The sequence below is a fragment of the Eubalaena glacialis genome, chromosome 6 (genome assembly GCF_028564815.1).
Source record: "Eubalaena glacialis isolate mEubGla1 chromosome 6, mEubGla1.1.hap2.+ XY, whole genome shotgun sequence".
Lineage (NCBI taxonomy): Eukaryota > Metazoa > Chordata > Mammalia > Artiodactyla > Balaenidae > Eubalaena > Eubalaena glacialis.
This window is the reverse complement of record NC_083721.1, coordinates 126,481,053-126,504,360: the sequence shown is the minus strand read 5'-3', so window position 1 is coordinate 126,504,360 and position 23,308 is coordinate 126,481,053. Positions and strand designations below refer to the sequence as shown.

General features: G+C 35.7%; 1 protein-coding gene across 3 annotated transcripts in view; it reads right to left on the bottom strand.

Annotated features, from left to right (window-relative positions):
- Nucleotides 1-23,308, bottom strand: part of TFDP2 (transcription factor Dp-2) — a 158,582-nt gene that overhangs the window by 93,478 nt on the left and 41,796 nt on the right. For all 3 annotated transcript variants that reach the window (XM_061194589.1, XM_061194591.1, XM_061194592.1), the window contains exon 3: nucleotides 22,408-22,474. In XM_061194589.1, the coding sequence (XP_061050572.1) occupies nucleotides 22,408-22,474 (67 nt within the window). The remainder of the gene's footprint in view (nucleotides 1-22,407; nucleotides 22,475-23,308) is intronic.

Sequence of the window (23,308 nt, the reverse complement as noted above, 5' to 3'; positions counted from 1 at the left end):
GGGGATTTGGGGTGGTACAACCAGCAATCCTAATATATGTGAGGCCAGTAAGGACGGAAACCTCTTGAGAAGCAAAGGCCCAAAAGTTACACTTGAACTTGATTTTTCAGAAGCACCACAGACTGAGAAAATGGGATCTCATGAGCCTTCTTATATTTTGGCTTTTAAGCAGGAGATATCACAAAAGTCATCACAGGGCAGAAAAATAATCATAGTAAACATCCATTTTTGATCCTTCAATGTAGTTTCCTTCCATCACTGGGAACAGGATCCAACAAGTACTACATATAGGGAAAATTAGCTATTTTAGACTGATATAAAACAAGTTAGTTTCACTCTACGGATATGTTGTTACCATAGTAATCCATCTCAATAAGAGAAATCACAGGATCAAATATTTTGTATATGTGTTTGGCTGAGAATTTACAGTTGGTAGAATTATGAATGTCTATAAATCAAAAGCCAAAGTCACTCAAAGAATTACAATATGGCGAGGCTGAGAGGCTTCATTAGGGTTTTGCTGTGTACCTACCATGTGCCAAAAACATGTGCAAGGTCACATGTGTACCATTTAATCTTCACAATTGCCCTTATCAGGTATCAGCTAGCTGTTTCAGAGATGAGAAAATTGACATTCCGAAACACAATTTAGTAATTTGCCCATTAGTATGTGACATTAGTGTGGCAAGGCTAGGATTCAAACTCAGAGCTTTTGATTCCATGTCCTTACCACTACTTAAAGCCTATTACCACTATATAAAAGCCCAGCTTCCAATTATTGAAACTAGCACATTTCCTAGAAAATAGCAGGCTTAGTAATTTTGGGGTTTTTTCTAAGGGAGACAGGAGGCAGCTATGATCTAAGATAGGCAGGAAACAGGTATTACCTCCAGCTATCAGAAGGGGAAACTAAAGTTTATATATAAAGTGATAAAGCAAGTTTTTGAATCCTGGAATTCCTTGCCTTTTCTCTACACTAGTATTACTTTGACATTCGTCATGATAATGATGATGGTGAAGAGGAAAAAAAGATGGAGGAGGAGAAAAAGTACACCGAATTATAAGGCCAAGTATTTTCCTTCTTTGAATAGCCTACGCATATTTACTGAGTACCTATAAAGGTCAAACACAGCGCTTGGCACTGGGGATATATCGGTGAATAAACAAACAAGACGTTGTTCCTACCCAAGGGAAGTTTCACCCTAGTAGGAAGATACCGACAACTAAATAGATAATTAAAATATAGTGTGGATGCAAAGACAGGACAGTACAGGGTGCCATAGGAGCACAGACGAGACAAATTAAACCCAGAGAGCCCAGAAGCAGGTCTCCAAGACATCCAGTTAAATCTGAATTTCAAATAAACAATGAATACGTTTCTAGAGTATGCCCCTAATATTGTCCTGTATTTTTATTTGCTATATCCGGCAACCCTTTGTGGGGATGATGTTTAGAAAAGTGTCTTAGAGAAAATGATACCTAAGATGGAAAATGAATTATCACTATTACTTTTCCCCAACAAATTTGGGGACCTCCATGCAGCGAGGATCTGAAACCCCCTGACAACAGCCAGGGAAGAACTGAGGGCCCATGCCAAAAGCCACATAAGTGAGCCATCTTAGAAGCAGATGTTCCAGACATAGTCCAGCCCTCAGATGACGACAGCCCTGGCCGAGGGCTTGATTACAATACACGAGAGACCCTGAGGCAGAATCGTCCAGCTAAGCCACTCCTGGCCCTCAGAAACTGTGCGGGATAATAAATGTTTGTTGTTAGCTGTGAGGTTTCAGGGTAATTTGTTATGCGGCAACAGAAATGCTCTGCCCATCAGAGGAGTTCTGCATCCTGTAAGCATGGGCCTATGCTAGTACTCCATTGTGCTCATTCGTGGCTGAGAGCAGCCACCATCAGTGTGGGTGGCCTCAACAAGAATGAGGTAGTGGATCCAGAGGGGCCACAGCTGCCACTGTCAGTCAGTTAACGCCTCCCTTCAAGCAGGAGATCTGAATGGTGTATTTCCACAGCCTCCATGGGATAACAAAGTTTGTTAACGACAGCCTATCCTTTCTGAAACAAAATACTTTTAAAAGATCTTTCTAAAATTACAAAATAAAAAATATTTCTCTGAGATCAGCTTAATCACTTAAGGGAACTGTGTGAAAATAGAAACACAAGCAAAATAAGAGAAAAAATTAGCAGAGCTAAGAAAACTCCAAATCTTGGTTCTCAGCTTGATTTCATGTACGTTATGAATGGAAACCGCTCTGCCAACCAAGAAAATAGTTTGTTCCTGGGTGGGTTGTTTTGACTCTCCCATCCAGAAAGGAATTTCTGAAACTTAAGGATAATGTGCAACTGAAGAGCTGTGAACTGTGGTTAATCAACTAATCCAGAATTTCTAAGAGTATCTGTTGAAACAATTTGAGTGTTATGAATTCCATAAATTATTTTATTCCAATAGATTAAGTGATTGCATTCTAATTATCTAATACGAATAGAAAAATCTCAGAGAAAGACATTTCCTTCCTTTTCCAAAAATACAGGATGAGTTGGAAGGGAGTAGGTAATAACAGTAGAACTAAATGTGGCTGCAGGGAGATGCTAGAAGCTTTCTTTGACCACAGGCCCCAGACTCAGCCCCCTTGGCTTTACATAATAAGGTTTTCCATCCAAACCATCTCAGAGGTCATATGCTATTATGACACATTATTCCCCAGGCCAGTTCAGCACCAACTGAGCTTAGTATGAGTTAATGCTGGAATCCTTTAAAGTCTGTGTTCCAGATATACCAGATGTTACTTTTCTCCTTATGGTTTGCAAAACAGTCACAATTATCTTAACAAGATCCCCAATTCAAATTTCACAGAAACTGAGATAAGGACACTGCCTTAAAAAACTTACCTCTCCAGGATAGTACAATTCACTGATTTAAATAAAGCCTGATCTAACCTATGTTTTCTAGAAATTTCTATGTGAATTAATATTTTTAAGTAAACTTTTAAATTTTATTTATTTATTTTATTAAAGTTAGTTGATTTACAATATTTTATTAGTTTCAGGTATAAGCCGACAAGTTTTAAAATATCCAGTTCATTTAACAATCACCTTGGGATACTAATCCAAGAGAGAACACAGCAACCTAAACAAATAAAATCTAGACTATCTTTGAATTTGAGTATCTGATATTACTGAATAAAGCAACAGTTACTTAGATATTTTTATACAAAATTAAGTAGCAGTTTTATTTATTTGCTTTGATCAATTATATAAAATTGAAACACACATTAAACAAAGCACTGAAGTTTCAGGTCTAAGCCCTGTGCATTTTCTTTGTAGCCACTCTAACACACATGGTTAAGATTTTCCAATGACTGTATCCAATGTTTCTCAACAACTGGGTTGGTTCATAGTGAGGTTTAAAGATCTGGAACCAAAAACCAAGGAAAGCTTTAAAAACTGGCAGCAAATAACAATTTCTAGAGGATTAGCTGTCTTTTCTAACTAAACAATACACTATAAAATTTTGTGATCCAAAGTAGAAGAGAGTTGAGGAAAAAAACATTCAACACAAAGCTCTTTAATGTCATCTAGGATAACAGATGCTGGTCAGACAGTTTCACTGTTCCTGATCTCTCTGCCTCTAGCTTTCTTTCCTCGTATTTGAAACTTCTTTTATTTTCCTCCTCTTAAAGCATTTTTTCCCCTAGTTCTCTTTGTTCATAAGTATCCAATATATATTGTAGAATTTACTTCACTGATACACCTTAACTAATATTATGACAACACTAACCTTGTTTTTTATTTTAATGGGAATTTGAATAGACTCTCCCAAATTAGAACTATTAAAAAAAAAATCACTAAAATGTATAATATCTCCAGTGATTTCACGATTTTACCTTTCTCTCCTCTGACTTGTCTATGGGGTTATCTTGAGAAAAAGTTCCACTTTAAAAAATTCCACTAATAACAATTTTCTCTTATTCATTTCAAATACCCGTTTTTAAACTAAAGATCCAAAATTTGAGGGGAGTGGACAAGTGGAAACGCCAACAAAACCTGAGAAGAGAAAAACTTGATAGTGGAATTTTGTCTTTGTTTCATCCACTCAACAGATAGATGCTAAGCCCCTGTGAGTCACTTACCTAGCACTGTGCTAGGTACAAGTCCAACTTTGTCTCAAAAGCCTGCCACTACAATATAATTTTAAAATACCAACGAGGCTAATAAGATTATACATATATAATTTACATATTATATATATAACCTGGATTTTTTTTTTACTGGAGAATTTGAATTATTCTGTGCTTTCCACCTTGTTCTAAAGACTCAGCCAATAGGAAGAAGGGAATAAATTCTGAGAACTATACTTTTAGAGTTAGGAATAAGGGTATCAGTGGATAAAACAGAAAGAAAATCAAGATGATAAGAACATTTCAAAGTTATCAAAGCTCTAAAAGTAATATAAAAATCTGTGTAGTCTGCAGAAATACAAAGCACCCTAAGAGACTACTACAAGCAACTCTATGCCAATAAAATGGACAACCTGGAAGAAAAGGACAAATTCTTAGAAAGGTATAACCTTCCAAGACTGAACCAGGAAGAAATAGAAAATATGAACAGACCAATCACAAGTAATGAAATTGAAACTGTGATTAAAAATCTTCCAACAAACAAAAGTCCAGGACCAGATGGCTTCACAGGTGAATTCTATCAAACATTTAGAGAAGAGCTAACACCCATCCTTCTCAAACGCTTCCAAAAAATTGCAGAGGAAGGAACACTCCCAAACTCATTCTATGAGGCCACTATCACCCTGATACCAAACCCAGACAAAGATAGTACAAAAAAAGAAAATTACAGACCAATATCACTGATGAATATAGGTGCAAAAATCCTCAACAAAATACTAGCAAACAGAATCCAACAGCACATTAAAAGGATCATACACCATGATCAACTGGGATTTATCCCAGGGATGCAAGGATTCTTCAATATACACAAATCAATCAATGTGATACACCATATTAACAAATTGCAGAATAAAAACCATATGATCATCTCAATAGATGCAGAAAAAGCTTTTGACAAAATTCAACACCCATTTATGATAAACACTCTCCAGGAAGTGGGCATAGAGGGAACCTACCTCAACATAATAAAGGCCATATATGACAAACCCACAGCAAACATCATTCTCAATGGTGAAAAACTGAAATCATTTCCTCTAAGATCAGGAACAAGACAAGGATGTCCACTCTCACCACTATTATTCAACATAGTTTTGGAAGTCCTAGCCATGGCAATCAGAGAAGAAAAAGAAATAAAAGGAATACAAATGGGAAAAGAAGAAGTAAAACTGTCACTGTTTGCAGGTGACATGACACTATACATAGAGAATCCTAAAGATGCCACCAGAAAACTACTAGAGCTAATCAATGAATTTGGTAAAGTTGCAGGATACAAAATTAATGCACAGAAATCTCTTGCATTCCTGTACACTAATGATGAAAAATCTGAAAGAGAAATTAAGGAAACACTCCCATTTACCATTGCAACAAAAAGAATAAAATACCTAGGAATAAACCTACCTAGGGAGACAAAAGACCTGTATGCAGAAAACTGTAAGACACTGATGAAAGAAATTAAAGATGATACAAACAGATGGAGAGCTATACCATGTTCTTGGATTGGAAGAATCAATATTGTGAAAATGACTATACTACCCAAAGCAGTCTACAGATTCAATGCAATCCCTATCAAATTACCAATGGCATTTTTTACAGAACTAGAACAAAAAATCTTAAAGTTTGTATGGAGACACAAAAGACCCCGAATAGCCAAAGCAGTCTTGAGGGAAAAAAACGGAGCTGGAGGAATCAGACTCCCTGACTTCAGACTATACTACAAAGCTACAGTAATCAAGACAATATGGTACTGGCACAAAAACAGAAATACAGATCAATGGAACAGGACAGAAAGCCCAGAGATAAACCCACGCACCTATGGTCAACTAATCTATAACAAAGAGGCAAGGATATACAATGGAGAAAAGACAGTCTCTTCAATAAGTGGTGCTGGGAAAACTGGACAGCTGCATGTAAAAGAATGAAATTAGAACACTCCCTAACACCATACACAAAAATAAACTCAAAATGGATTAGAGACCTAAATGTAAGACCAGACACTATAAAACTCTTAGAGGAAAACATAGGAAGAACACTCTTTGACATAAATCACAGCAAGATCTTTTTTGATCCACCTCCTAGAGTAATGGAAGTTAAAACAAAAACAAACAAATGGGACCTAATGAAACTTAAAAGCTTTTGCAAAGCAAAGGAAACTACAAACAAGACGAAAAGACAACCCTCAGAATGGGAGAAAATATTTGCAAATGAATCAATGGACAAAGGATTAATCTCCAAAATATATAAACAGCTCATGCAGCTCAATATTAAAAATACGACCCAATCCAAAAATGGGCAGAAGACCTAAACAGACATTTCTCCAAAGAAGACATACAGATGACCAAGAAGCACATGAAAAGCTGCTCAACATCACTAACTATTAGAGAAATGCAAATCAAAACTACAATGAGGTACCACCTCACACCAGTTAGAATGGGCATCATCAGAAAATCTACAAACAACAAATGCTGGAGAGTGTGTGGAGAAAAGGGAACCCTCTTGCACTGCTGGTGGGAATGTAAATTGATACAGTCACTATGGAGAACACTATGGAGGTTCCTGAAAAAACTAAAAATAGAATTACCATATGACCCAGCAATCCCACTACTGGGCATATACCCAGAGAAAACCATAATTCAGAAAGACATATGCACTCCAATGTTCACTGCAGCACTATTTACAATAGCCGGGTCATGGAAGCAACATAAATGCCCATCAACAGATGAATGGATAAAGAAGATGTGGTATATATATACAATGGAATATTACTCAGCCATAAAAAGGAACGAAATTGGGTCATTTGTAGAGACGTGGATGAATCTAGAGACTGTCATACAGAGTAAGTCAGAAAGAGAAAAACAAATATCGTACATTAACACATATATGTGGAACCTAGAAAAATGGTACAGATGAACTGGTTTGCAGGCAGAAATTGAGACACAGATGTAGAGAACAAACATATGGACACCAAGGGGGGAAAGCAGTGGGGGGGTGGGGTGATGAATTGGGAGATTGGGATTGACATTTATATACTAATATGTATAAAATGGATAACTAATAAGAACCTGCTGTATAAAAAAATAAATAAAATTAAATTAAAAAAAATTTTTTTTAAATCTGTGTAGTGCTTTAAAAGTATTGAGTCTAGTAATGTTCCTGATTACAATCGCCAACAGTCTATCAACTTATCTGTCTTTGCCAAAAAAATTTAAACTCATTCTACTGAAGAATTTTCATATGAGAACATAACTTCAATTATAATATAAGTTAATAGGTAAATAAAATTCAATTACGAAAATACACTTGACAGACTCGGTATTTTACAATTATATTGTGAGATCACTAATTGTAATATCCCCAAACTGAAAACTACCCAAATGCCCAATTGCATTAGAATGAATAAATAAATTATGGTTTAATCACACAATGGAATATTACATAACAATGAGAAAAGATCAACTACAACTACGTACAATATGGATGAATCTCACAAACATGCTGAGCAAGAAAAGCAAGTCACAAAGAATAAATGTTGCATGATTCCATATGTAAAGCACCAAAACAGACAAAAATAGTCTATCCTGTTAGAGGTCAAGACAGCACTTAGCCTTCAAGGGGAGCACAAAGCATGCTTCTGGGGTGCTGGTATTCTGCTTCTAGTTTCGAGTGCTGGTTTGTGAAATTTCACTGAACTGTACACCTGTATTTGTACTTTTCTCTATATATTTCAACTAAAACTTTATATATATATATATGTGTGTGTAAATATACGACATGAATATTTTCATTACAAAATACCCCATTCTGGATACATTACAAAATGCAGAAAATATATAGTACCAATCAATCATAATCTCATGTTCTAAAAGATACCTGTAATTTGATGTATTTCCTCATTTTTCTAAAAATGTCACATAGTTAAGAACATAGAATACATACAATTTTACTTAAATGTGAGAGGTTAAATTATATCAAAACATACCTACATAAAATAATTATGTGTATTAAGCATTTTCTATTTTCAAAATGTTTTTCTTCATAAGCAAAATATGACTACAAATTTAGCTATCATATACATACATACACAATTTACCTTAAAATCACCTAGTAATATACTTCTGTGTGTGAGCTACTTTTTTACTATTTACAAACAACGCTATGATAAATATCTCTGTCTTTGTCTATATTAATTATAAGTCAAAATTTACTTCCTTAGGAGAGATACCTAGAGATAGAATTACAAGAGCCAATGTTTTTGCATTAAAATTAGCAAAAGATAAAATATTGCTATAACATGAGGACAGAGGTTTGAAAAAGCAACAAAATGGATAGCTTATCCTCCTTTCTTCACTCGTCTTTTCTTTTAGAAGTGCTCCTTAGGCAGTAGAGTCCTTTCGTAAAGCAAAAATCTGTGGTTTGAAAGTCTAAGACGTGAGGCTTGATGATACTGCAGTACTAGACACATAGAAGGTACTGGAAAAAGTTTTCTGAATTGAGTGAAAAATCTTAGGCAGAAAAGTCAGTCTGATTCTACCTTTTGCTTAATCCCCACTTCTTCTACATACCCTTAGAGTAGTAATTCTCCAAGTGTGGTCCAGGGCTAGCAATATCGGCTTCACCTAGGAACTTGTTAGAAATATGAATTCTCAGACCCCACCCCAGACCTACTGAATCAGAAACTCTGGAGTCAATCTTTATGAGATGCCCTCCAGGTGATTCTGTTGCTTGCTAAAATTTAAGAACTACTGGACTAAAGCACTCTAAACCTCCAGGCATACTAAGAAAACATCACCTTTATTAATCAGGGAATGGAAAAAAGATAAATAATTTTTAGAAACTATTATTCTAATTGCCCATCTGAGAGACTGAGGGTCTTTGTGTTAGATAAATGTTTTCATCTTCTGTTCCACTTCTTTTAGATTTGTGATTTACATGTCTGCAGTGTCAGTCATGCTACTCGTCACACTTTAATGGGTCCCTAATGGACTCACTAAAGGGGATGTAAAGGATGTCACTGAAGAAAGGGATGACAAAACAGTTCCTAGCTTATTCTGAGATATGCCAAAAATTGGATTTAATTAGTTTCACAGGCAGAAAATGAAAGAAGTAATTTGTATTACCAGTAAATCCTGATAGCAATTTCCTTTTACTTCAAAATACAGTTTGTAATTAAATGTATTCAGGCTGGTCTTTTTCAATAATTTAACCAGCAACTTGCAGACATTTTCTACATAATTGATACAATGATAAGGAAAGGCTCAAATATCAAAGGAACACTGAAGGAAGTAAAGGAGAAGAGAATTAATATTTTATTGAGCACCCACTACATGCTAAGTATTATGCATAAAGCTTTACACATGAGAGTTAAATGAGAAAATATAATCCCTCCAAGGTAGGTATTACAATCACCAAAGCACAAATGTGAAAATCAGACAGAGAGATTTAGTATATTTTCGATGTTATCAATTGTAGATCTAGTAAATAGCAAAGCTGAAATTTGAAGCTCTGCTTCAATGATTCCAAAACCTGAGCCTTTTCAAATATATCAAACTTACTTTACAACATGAAGCAAAATACAATGTGTTTTCATTAGAATGAATTTAAAACTCCTAAAGAAATACAGTTAGTAAAATTTTAGCAAATTTTATTAGTTTTCCTATTTAGTATTTTTTAAAGACACAGCTTTAGAAAAGAATATTTTAGCTACCATTTTTATTTACTATGTAATTTATAAAGAAGAGGAGAAACCAGGTTAAATGCAGAAGAGGCAATTTAGTCTTTCCTAAATAACATTTGCAATTTAAATTGCCAAAACACTGTGCTGGCAACAAAGCTGTTAAACAACTTTAAGGCATGATTTTTGATATTTTGCTTTTAGATTTGGCAACTCATGCAAATTTTATGTTGGTCATAAACAAGATAAACTTAAATGAGGAAATTCAAAAAAAGAAAACATTTAAGAAGTTGATTTTAGAACTAAATTCCAATTGACAATCAAAATTATCATCTTCCCTTAGTGCTGTGGGTTTGAAATTAACCAGTACCAATAGTTGTTACCAATAGTAAGCAAGATGGCTAGCTAAGTTAAAGGTGTGGAAAAGTTTTCTTCTAGAAGACAGTGAGCCATATAGGAATAGGAAATAAAAACAGGCAATTAGATCAACTCCATTTTCCAACTACCTAGCAAATAAGAAATCACATAAAGAAGGACCTTTTAACATCAACAGTATTCTACTCTGCCAACTAAGTTACAAGCTGATTCACTGAAAATGAACTTTGAAATACTACAGAAGCAAGACTGCAGATATCCTTTCCTCCAAAAAGAATAATATCCATTTATCATACTTTCATAAGAAATAGTGACTAGTTATTTCAAGATATTAAAAATAGGTATCATCATGTCACGCTCTATAATAAAGCAATTTATATTAACTATCAGAATAGAGAATAAAAATTTATATTAAAAAATGGGGGAAAAAAGCCATTTTATTTGGTCTCAGGTACAACATATTGTGTTATCAAAATTATTTATAAATCTACAACATGCAATCAAAACACAGAACAAAAGTTATGTAATTCTACCTAACCACAATATACATTGCAAAAGCAGTTAACAGGAAGATAAAAGATGTAGTAAGCACAGTCTATATAAAAACATTTTAATTTTTCCTTTATTTTTTGTTTTAAATCAGGAACTTAACTTTTATTTCTAAAAGATAATTCTTATTTAATTTTAGTATTTAATTATGTAGTATGGTAAACTAAACATGATTACTGAAATAAAACTTACCTTGTAGATAAACACAAGAGAAAAAAAGATCAGAAAAATACAAGAGAGAAAAAGATCAGATGGCACGGGTCCTACAGGAAAAGCAAGCTACTGGACTGAACAGGTTGATAAAACTACTTGTAGAATGGGTTAGTCTATTATCAGATCATTAAGATATTTTTAAATATCCTGAAACCAAATTCAGATTCAAAAGGCAAAGCCAGAACCAGTCACTGTGTTTATTAAAATACAATCTCTCAGTAAGCCTCACACAGCAAGAGAGGCCAAACTTACCCTAACAGGACCTCAGATTTAGAAGCCTGCCAAAGAATTTTCATAGAAATAGCAACCAAATGTTGCTTATACCTACTGTTCAAAGTAATATAAAATAAAACAAAGCTTACTAGATATTTGAGGACTTAAATCTGTGAAGTAAAATTTTTTTAAAAAAAGGGGGCAAACATTAGCAGCCTTTTTAATGAAACATATAACTCCAAAATATACAAGCTACTCTATTTTTAAGATTTTGAGGACTGAAATAATCTCTAACACCAGTTCCTTACCCTTTCACCTTTCCAGCTCCTTTTAAACTTTTTCTCATCAAGAAAGGTAAGTTCTCACATTCCCTTCTTAGCAGACATGCATTCATATGGTCCCTATAAGGTCATTCCAGCAACACTTTTGGGAAAACTCTGAATTCCTTCTCTTCCTACTGCTTTACCCACAAAATGCTTTCTTTTATTCCTATTTCCAGGCTGTGAAGATCTTTTCAAAAAATGTTACAAAACCTGAACAATTGGTTCCACTATAAACGTATGTACTCTGTCTAACCTCAACTGGTTCCCTGCTGTTACACAGGGATTCCAGAATCATCTCTAGATTATAAGGGATTAAAAATAGTACAAAACAGGCTCTAATCAACAATATTCTCCAAATGGAGAATTCATAAGCTCCTCTCAAAATTAAGTGGTGTTAGGCTTCCCTGGTGGCGCAGTGGTTAAGAATCCGCCTGCCAATGCAGGTGACACAGGTTCAAGCCCTGGTCTGGGAAGATCCCACATGCCACAGAGCAACTAAGCCCGTGTGCCACAACTACTGAGCCTGCACGCCACAACTACTGAAGCTTGCGCGCCTAGAGCCCGTGCTCTGCAACAAGAGAAGCCACCAAAGTAAGAAGCCCGCGCACCGCAACGAAGAGTAGCCCCCGCTCGCCGCAACTAGATAAGCCCACGTGCAGCAACGAAGACCCAATGCAGCCAAAAATTAATTAATTAATTAATTAATTAAAAAATTAAGTGCTGTTTATACAAGGAATCCAAAGTCTTTGTGACATGTAAAAATCAATCAATGTAGTTCACCATATTCATGGGCTAAAATTACTCCCACCATATATAATCACTGCAATAGGTGCAGAAAAAGAACATTTACCAAAATCCACCATTCATTATCAAAACACTCAGAAAACTCAGAAGGGAAACTTACTCAACCAGATGCAGGGTGGCTATGAAAACTCTACCAGCTAACATCATACCTAATAATAAAAGACTTAATACTTTCTTCCTAAGATCAGGAACAAGGCAAGGATTTCTGTTCTCCATTTCTACTCAACCTTGAACTGGAAGTCCTAATCAGTGACATTAGGAAAGAAAAAGAAATACAAATTGTAAAGGAAAAGTTAAACTTTTTATTTACAGATGACGTGAGAGTATATAAGGAAAATCCTAAAAAATCTACAAAAGAATTACTAGAAATAAGTTTCACAAGGGAGCAGGCTACAAAAACCAACTGTGTGTCTACATACTAGCAAAGAACAACTGGATATTGAAATTAAAAATACCATTTACAGGGACTTCCCTGGCAGTCCAGTGGTTAAGACTCCACACTTCCACTGCAGGGGGCACATGCTTGCTCCCTGGTCAGGGAACTAAGACCCCACATCCCACATGCCACGCAGCGTGGCCAAAAAAAGAAAAAAAAAAAGAAAAAAGAAAAGAAGAAAAAAAGACACCACCAATAACAAAATATCATTTACAAAAAAAAAAAAATCCTGGAACTAATACATGATTTATAGCAAGGTTGCAGGATACGAGGTTAATAAATAAAAGTCAACTGCTTTCTTATATACCAGCAATGAATAACTGGAGTTTGAAACTACGAACACAAGTCCATTTACATTAGCACCAAAAAATGAAATACTTAAGGATATATCCAATAAATATGTATAAGATCTATATGTGGAAAACTACCAAATTGTGATGAAAGAAATCAGAGATCTAATTAATGGAGAGAGAAGTCCACGTTTATGCATAGAAGAATTAATATTGTTAAGGTGTCAGTTATTCCCACTGACGTACAGAGTCGATGCAATCTCAATCAAAATCCCAGCAAGTTATTTTGTGGATACCAACAAACTGATTCTAAAGTTTATACGGAGAGGCAAAAGACCCAGAATAGCCAACACAATATTGAAGAAGAAAAGTTGGAGGACTGATACCACCCAACCTCAAGACTCACAGTCATCAAGACAGTGTGGTATCAGCAAAAAAATAAGAAAATAGATCAGTGGAATAGAATAGAGAGCCCAGAAAAAGACCTACACAAATACCTTCAACTAGACTTTGACAAAGGAGCAAAGGCAATTCAATGGAGAAGGGACAGTCTTTTCCACAAATGAGGATGGAACAACCAGACATCCACATGCAGAAAAAAAAAAAGAATTTAGACACATACTTTACACCTGTCACAAAATTAACTCAAAATGGATCACAGACCTAAATGTAAACTGTAAAACTCCTAGAAGAAAAATAAGAGAAAAATCTAACTGACCTTCAGTGAAAGATACTGTTTCTCTAACTACCAGATAAGGAATGTCAAGTCTTTGTGTATCCTTACAAGAAACATGATACGTGTGTTTGTATGTCACTGCTTTTTAAACAAATGGTTATTCGGCACATTGTTCTGCACTTTTCTTTTGTTAACTTAATAATGTGTCTTTGTAGATCATTCCATATTTGTACATAGCTTTCTCACTCCCAATTTTACACCTGCATAGTACTCCATTATATGTATTGAACATAATTTATTTAGCCAGATCTTACTGATGGATTTATACTGTTGCCAATATTTTGCTATTACATACAATACCGCAAAGATTCAATGTTATTTCCCAAATTTATAAACATATCAGTAGAATACGTTCCTAAAACTGGGACCGCTTGGTCAAAGGAAATGTGAATGTTAAATTAATAAATACTGTGAAATTGCTTCCCATAAAGGTTATGCTCCCACCAGCAGTATAAGAGAGCACATTATCCTACACCCTTGACAACAGTGTTTTACCAAACTTCTTAATACTCGCCAGCCTTATAGAGTGAAAAATGGTACTCAAGTGTAATTTTAAATTACGTATGGTTTGTGAATGAGGTAGAGTGCCTTTTTATCTGTGTTAAGAACCATTAATATTTTTCTGTGAACTGTTTATTCATAAGTTTTGCCCATTTCCTAAAAATTGGATTGTTGGGTAGATTGTTCCTTTCATCACAATACAATATTTCTCTTTGTCCCTTTAATAGCTTGAGGCTGTTAGTATATTTATTTAGTATCAATATTGTTTTGTTCATGGTACACCTTTGGCCATTTTTTTGTTTTTAATCTTCCTTAGATTCAAGACTTGTGAATATATTTTTAGTTCCAAAACAACTTTCTCGGTGTTCCAACTGTATCCTCTTGAGAGCTTCCTTTCTTCTTTCTTCCCGTCATGCTTTCTCTTACCTTTTCCATTAGTTCTGCCCCCATAGGAGGAATCTGATTGTCCAGGGATATTCCCTCTTTTGAGTTGCTGCATTCCTTTTAGTAGGTTGTCATTTCCACAGCTGTAGGCTACTGCAATCTCTTGGACAGTGCGGAACTGGCAGTGAGTAAAAGATACACCTATTTTCAATCTTATGTGCAAGCAATGAAGGAGCTGGCAAGGTGGCACTGCTAGCTCTGCTGAGGACATAAAGGAGCAAGAGGAGGATACACGGCAGGGCTCATCTACCTGCAGGGACACAAGCAATTTAGCCCACAGCAGCTGCCCGAGAAACGCATACAGCTTACAGGCAAATATGGCCTCTTTCACATGCCAGAACCACCCAAAGACATAGCCCAAGAAACAGCATGTACCTCTCAGATAATGAAGGAATTCCTGATCTTCAACAAAGGTTCCGCTGGGCTTTCAACACTATAGATAATGAAGCCCTGAGTTACAGTATCTTTTTCTTTCATTTAAAAAAATAATACAGGGCTTCCCTGGTGGTGCAGTGGTTAAGAATCTGTTTGCCAATGCAGGGGACATGGATTCAAACCCTGGTCCGGGAAGATCCCACATGCCGCAAAGCAACTAAGCCCATGCGCCACAACTACTGAGCCTGCGCTCTAGAGCCCGTGAGCCACAACTACTGAGCCCACGAGCCACAACTACTGAACCCGAGAGCCACAACTACCAAATCCAAGAGCCACAACTACTGAAGCCCACACACCTAGAGCCCATGCTCCACAATAAGAGAAGCCACCACAATGAGAAGCCCACACACCGCCATGAAGAGTAGCCCCCGCTCGCTGCAACTAGAGAAAGCCCACGCACAGCAACGAAGACCCAACACAGCCATAAATAAATAAATAAATAAATGTATAATAAAGTAAAATAAAATAAAAAATAATACACAATTACATGATTTATGACAAGGATATACAAATACTCAACTGCTTTCGAATCCTCTGCAACTCTCCTGGTTATGGCGGAATATAATCATCTTCAGGCTTGTTCTTATTTTAATTAATTATGTAACTTTCAGACCTCCAACTCTTAGATAGATGCCCTAAGACAAAAAGCTCAGAAACCTTCCTCACTGAATACCTTAACACTTTGTTTCAAAAAGCATTCAAAGTAAGTTCCTTCTTTATACATTTCTCAAAGGTTAGATAAATAAATATTTGCATTAAAAGTCTGGAAATGCTATGGCAAAACAAGCTCTTGCAGTTCCATGTTTACTTAGTATGCAAAAGGGAAGGGAGGGGAGGGATAAATTAGGAGTTCGGGATTAGTAGATACAAACTACTATATATAAAATAGATAAACAACAAGGTCCTACTGTATAGCACAGGGAACTATATTCAATACCTTGTAATAACCTATAATGGAAAATAATATGAAAAAGAATATATTTATATGTATAACTAAATCACTTTAATGTACACCAGAAACTAACACAATGTTGTAAATTAACTATATTTCAATAAAAAATAAACTTTAAAAAATTTACTGAGTATATATAACTGCGCTAGATGCCAAGCTAGACTCTAAAGACAAAAATATGAAAAAAGACCCTGGGCTGCCCTGGTGGTGCAATGGTTAAGAATCCGTCTGCCAGTGCAGGGGACACAGGGTCGAACCCTGGTCCAAGAAGATCTCACATGCCGCGGAGCAACTAAGCCCGCGAGCCACAACTACTGAGCCCACGTGCTGCAACTACTGAAGCATGCGCACCTAGAGCCCGTGCTCAGCAACAAGAGCCCGTGCTCACCACAACGAAGAGAAGCCCCGCTCGCCACAACTAGAGAAAGCCCGCACACAGCAACGAAGACCCAACACAGCCAAAAATAAAATAAAACATAAATAAATTTATATACATAATAAAAAGACCCTGCCCTTAAAGAGCTCAGTCCAGTAAAAAAAGAAAGGACAATCTTATAAAGAAACACAATATAATGTGATAAGGACAATAATAAAGTATGTACAGGGTCCAAAGGTTAACACAAAGGAGGCTCAGTAACAAGGAGGTACAGAAGAATTCGTGCTCAGCTAGATTTTAAAGCATAAACAGGAATTTGCCCAGTGGCCAAGGGAATTATAGGTAGAAGGAAAGACACACATTCTTTCAACAAAGTTCCAGTTTGGGACAGCTACTATGGAATAGTTACTTTGAAATATCTATTCTAGAGAAACAGTGATGAATAAGATAAAAAGTCTCTGACTTCATGGAGTCAGGTGGGGATCAATAAGTAAATCAGTAAAATTAAAGTCCAGTGTGATAAATACTGCAATCGGGATAAGTAGAGAGTATTAGAGGCTTATGGGCCAAGTGGGCATAAGACCTAAACCTAGATGCTAGGAATGAACAGAAATTAGCCAAGTGAAATGTATTTCTATCAGGAGTGAAGTGAGGATGCTGTCAGAGAGGTATGGCATTATAGGTACAGAGAAGAGAATACAGAAAGACAGAGAGAGAGAGAGAAAAAAGGGAGGGGAGGGGAGGGAGAAGAGGGACAGACAGACAGAGAGAATGTAGTTCAGTGTGGCAGAAGCATAAATGTCTGAGATAAGCCTAAAGATGAAAGCAAGAACCATATCATGAAGGATCTTTTAAACTGGAGTTTGGACTTTATCTTGAGGGCAATAAGGAACAAAAAATGTTTTTTTAACTTGGGAAGACTTGTTCAGATTTGTGTTTGAGAAAAAGTATGTAGCTATAGTACAGTGAATGAAACAGAAAGAAATAAAATCTCAAAGCAAGAAAAATAGCTACAGTAATCCAGGAAATAGTTTATAGTAGCCTGAACTAAGATAATAGCAATGGAATAGAGAAAGTGGGTGGGGAGAACTGAGATATTTCGCTGGAATCAACAAGTCTTGTAAGTGCTGGAATCAACAAGTCTTGTAAGTGATTTGACTGGGAGTAGAGAGGTCAAAAAAGGAGTCAAAGACGATGCTTCAGTTTCTGGTTTGGGCAAAAGGTGAAAGTTACTACTGTACTATCCAGTAAGATAAAGAAAAGGGGAAAGTAGGTTTTGAGAGGGTGAAATAATCACTTTAATTATGGACAGATTGAGTCTGAGATGCATATAAGTTATTCAAATGAAGGTGGTCCCATAAGCAGTTAAATATACAAAAACTCAAGACAAAGGTTTGGGCCGGAGGTACAGATTTGAGAATCAACCATATACAAAGTAAAAGCAGTGAGAATAGATGAAATTGCCTAGGGAAAATGTACAAGGTGAGGGGAAAAAAAACTAAGACAAAAACCCCATGGAACACTAACATTTAGAAGACAAACAAAAGAAGAGCTAGGAGCGTAGACTGAAGGGAACGGCCAAAAAGGAAGATGAAAATATTAACAAGAGGAAAAGGAGTAAGCACTTAATGAATGCTTACTATGTGCTAGGTGTTGTACTAAGTGATCTACGTGCACTACCTCCTTTAATCCCTACATACCCTATGAGCAATTTACCATTATTATCTGCATCGTTACAGGTGTGGACATTTTGGCTTGGAGAGATCACCTTGCTCAGATTTACACATTTGGTGGAGTATGAGAAGTGCAACCAAGATTACACCCTCATCCTCCAGAGCCCTTGCTCTTAACCGCTACACTGTACTGCTTCCTATAAGACTTAAAAAGTGTGGTATCACAGACACAAAGAAAAACAGTGATTCAAAAAGAAAGACACCACCCCAGTAACGATGAGCTCGCTTAGCAGCAAGACCTTGATTTCTAACAACATTCTCTATAAAAAGGAATCAGGACTCTTTCGGAAAATGGCTGATCTGAGGAATGGGCAGGAAATATGTCAAAGGGACACAGAAAAGCAACTGAACGCTCCCAATGGCCATAGTCCTAACAATCTGAGCAAAAAAACTGAAGTAGTATTGGACTATGACCCAGACTATACACTAAATATCCATGAGTCCATACTGGTATAAAGAAAGAATTAACTAACTAACTAAATAAATAAATGGAGGAGAAGAGACAAATCTAGGGTGGAAGAATTCCAAACAAATCATGTAGATACTCAAAACTCAAAGAAGTGGAGCAAACTCTCCACTCCTCAAGTGTGGGCTCCACATAATGACTTCCTTCCAAAGACAATGGTACGGAAAGGGGGAAGGGGTAGAGAGTACCTTTACAGTAGAGAAACATGACAAACACTACATCAGCCAAGTGACCAAGTTTCACACCAATAATGATAAGTCATGTTGATACCCTTAATATGTTGTGATGAAAATGGCCCTTTATCTCTGTGGTCTTTCTCTCAAAAACCTATAACCCCAATCTAAGTATGAGAAAAACAATTAGAAAAATTCCAATTCAGGGACATTCTACAAAATACCTAACCAGTACACCTCGAAACTGGCAAGTTATCAAAAACATGGAAAGTCTGAGATACTGTCACAGCCAAAAGAGGCGAAGGATGCATGATCATGAAATGTAATGTGGTATCCTGAATGCTCTCCTGGAACAGAAAAAGGACATTAGCTACAAACTAAGGAAGTCTGAATAAAATATGAACTTCTATTCATTATAATGTATCAATATTGGCTCATTAATTATAAAATCTGTACTAGAATAATGTAGGATGTTAACAGTAGGGAAACTGAGTGAGGGGTTTATGAGACCTCTCTGTACTATTTCTGTGATTTCTCTGTAAACCTAAAACTGTTCTAAAATTAAAAGGTTATTTTTAAGGGAGGGGGGGCACATTAACTGTGCCAAAAGCTGATAAACCGAAAACAAAAAAAGACAAAATCAAGGGCAGTTTCAATGGATTAATGGAGTCAAAAGCCAGATTACATTGGGCAGAGAAATGAATGAAAGCTGAGAATGGGACTGTAAGTGTATAGCTTCTTCCAAGAAGTCTGATAATGATGGGGAGAACAAATGAGAGCTGGAAGTAGAGATTAAGTTGAAGAAAATGTTTCTTGTTTAAATCAAGGTATAATTCACATACCCAAAAATTCACTGATTTCCAGTATATACACAAGGTTGTATAGCTACAACCACTATTTCCAGAACATTTTCATGACTTCAAAAAGAAATGGTAAAATTAAAGAAGGCTTAGACAAGTTGAATATGTTCATAAATAAGAAGACATAGCATTGTTAAGATGTCAATAAAACCAAAGTGATTTAGAGATTCAATGCAATCTCTATCAAAAATCTAACAGTCTTTTCCACAGAAATGGAAAATGTAATCTTCAAATTCATGCGGAATTGCAAGAGATCCTAAATAGCCAAACAATCTCGAAGAAGAATAAAGTAGGAGGACTCACACTTTTTGACTTTGAAACATACTACAAAACTACAGTAATTAAAACATTATGGTATAGACATATGGACAGACATATAGACCAATGGAATAGAATAAAAAGTCCAGAAATAAATCCTCACATATATGGCCAACTGATTTTTGACAAGGGTACTAAGACCATTCAATGGTCAAAGGACAGTCTTTTTGAGAAATGGTACTGGGAAAACTGGATATCCTTATGTCAGTTTGACCCTGACTTTGTATCATATACAAAAAGTAACTCAAAATGGATCAAAGACCTAAACCTAAGAGCTAAAACTTTAAAATTCTCAGAAGAAAACATTGGGGAAAATTTTCGTGACACTGGATTTGGCAACCATTGAATGGAAATGACACCAAAAGCACAGGCAATAGTAGAAAAAATAGATTAATTGGACTTCATCAAAACAAAGAAGTTTTGCACATCAAAGGATACTATCAAGAAAGCAAAAAGACAACCTGATGAATGGGAGAAAATTTTTGCAAATCATTTCTCTCATAAGGAATTAATATCCAGAACATATAAAAACTTCTAGAACTCAACAACAAAAAACAAATAATCCAATTCAAAAATGGGCAAAAGACTTGAATAGACATTTCTTCAAAGAACATACATGAATAGCAAATAAGCACATGAAAATACGCTCAATATTACTAGTCATTAGGGAAATGCAAATCAAAACCACAATAAGATATCACTTCACACCTATAACGATGGCTATAATAAAAATAAGTTAAGTGTTGGCAAGAATGTGAAGAAACTGGAACCCTTGTGCACTGTTGATGGGAATGTAAAATGGTACAGCTGCTGTAAAAATCGAAACGGCAATTCCTCAAAAAATTAAAAATGATTCTATTATTTGACCCATATGACATATGACCCAGCAATTCCGCTTCTAGGAATATATCCGAAAGAACTAAAAGCAGGGTCTCAAAAAGATATTTGTACTCCCAGTTCACAGCAGCATCACTCACAATAGCTAAAATATGGAAGCAACCCATGTGTCCACTGATGGATGAATGGATAAGCAAAATGTAGTACATACTTAAAATGGAATGGTATTCAGCCTTAAAAAGGAAGGGAATTCGGCCATATGCTACAACATGGGTGAACCTTGAGGACACTAAGCAAAATAAGCCAGTCACAAAAAGACAAAAACTGTATAATTCTACTTATATGAGGTACGTAGAGAGTAGGGAAAATCATAGATACAGAAAGTAGAATGGTTCTTGCCAGGGGTTTAAAGGAGGAGGAGAAAATAGGGAATTGTTTAATGGGTGTAGAATTTTAGTTTTGCAAGATGAGGAGTTACGGATATGAATGGTGGTGATGGTTGCACAATATGAATGTACTTAAATGCCACCAAACTGTACACTTAAAAATGGTTGAAGTGGTAAATTTTATGTTATGTGTGTTTTACCACAATAAAAAAAATTGGGGAAAAAATGACAAGCATCAAGGCTTCAAGTATCTCTTTCATTGCTTCAGAATACATTTAAATTCTTAGAATACTTCTACAGACCATTTCTACTCTTAAGCTAGCAATTTTTATACTGAAATACAGATTTCTCTAGCCTTCTCTCCACCTTAGACATACATAGCCCACCTTAGACATAAAGCCTTTGAGGAAGCTGATGTTTCCCTCACAGCTATCTGTATTGTAATAGTAGACACTTTTGTTTTCAACCTTTGTATATGTATAATGGAAAAATTTAAACATATACAAAGGAAGAGAGAAAAGAATAATGAAACCCCGTATAACTATCACCCAGCTTAAACAATTAATCAACTCACAGACAATTCTGTTTTATCTATAATTCCACTCACTTTACTCTTCTTCCCTCACTGGATTATTCTGAAGCCAATCCCAAACACCATATCATTTCAACCATAAAGATTTCAGATGTTATTTCTACACACTAAAAGGTACTGTTGAATGATACATAGTGAAAGATACTGACAAGTGTCCTGCACAAATTCTTGTATGGATGGGTCAGATTTCTGATATAAGCATTCCCCCAGTAAACCATCTATTACACAAAGGAATTACATATATATTCATTCATTCTACTGTATTCCTTACAAGTTAAACCACTAGCAAATAGGGTCTCTCAAAACACACACACACACACACACACACACACTCTCTCTCTCTCTCTCTCTCCCCCCACCTCTCCACCTCTCAGAGGTAACTGACTTTTATATGATAAAAGTTCTTTGGAATATGATAACACAGTAATATTATATAATTATTATACATAAAGTAATTCTTCATTTAACTGCTTGTTTTATAAAACAAATGCAATAAAACTAGCTCAATGCAGAAAATTTTTATTCAACTGTCCTTACCTTTTGTTGGACTGAGATTCTGATCTATAAATCCTCTTAATTCTGCATTTGTAGAAGTCAAACCAACCTGAATAAAATAGTTTAAAAAATTATACATAGGATCTTAAATAATATGTGATCACTTAATAAGCTATTATTAATAACCTTCCACCACAGGTCCATATCAAATATTATACATTGTCACATAAAGATGAGTTAATGATATCAACTATAGGAGCTGGATTAAAACATTGTCATTTTGCTTGAAATGGGAAAAATAACGCACTGTCCAGATCAAGATAAAAATTAATGAAATAATGTTACTTATGAGCAGATGTGAGATCTACAGATTTTACTGACGGTTTTTTTTGAAAGCAAGTAATCTGGCAACCGTGAAGTTGCCAAAAGATATACCAAAATTCCACCCTCATTGCTGCCCTTAATTTTTACTGTTCACAATCACTGCATATAATGCTTTTAAACATTATGACATGTAATGGACCAAATAAAGACCATTAATACCACAACGCAGACGTGAGGTCCACTGGCCTTGGGTTCATCCTCCAGTTCATCAAGCCCACTATATGTATGGCCATGGTCAAGTCACACAAGCTCTCTATATCTCGGTCTCCTCGTCCATAAATTAGAGGCCGCTAAAGGTGCTTACCAATTCAGGTTGTTAGAAAGATTAAGAAAAAGAATTCATGTAAAGCACAGGGCTTGGCACAAAGTGCTCAATCCGTTTTAATGTTCATTACTGTTTGTAAGATACTTGAGGGACTACCTAAAGCAAGTGTGTTTATAAATTCTCCTTTAGACAATTTATTTCTTTTAATGTGATGTCTACTGGACTACTTGGAATCATAAGCTGAATATGGTAGTATCATCAAGTGGAGTTTTAAAATTTCATTATAGATACAGC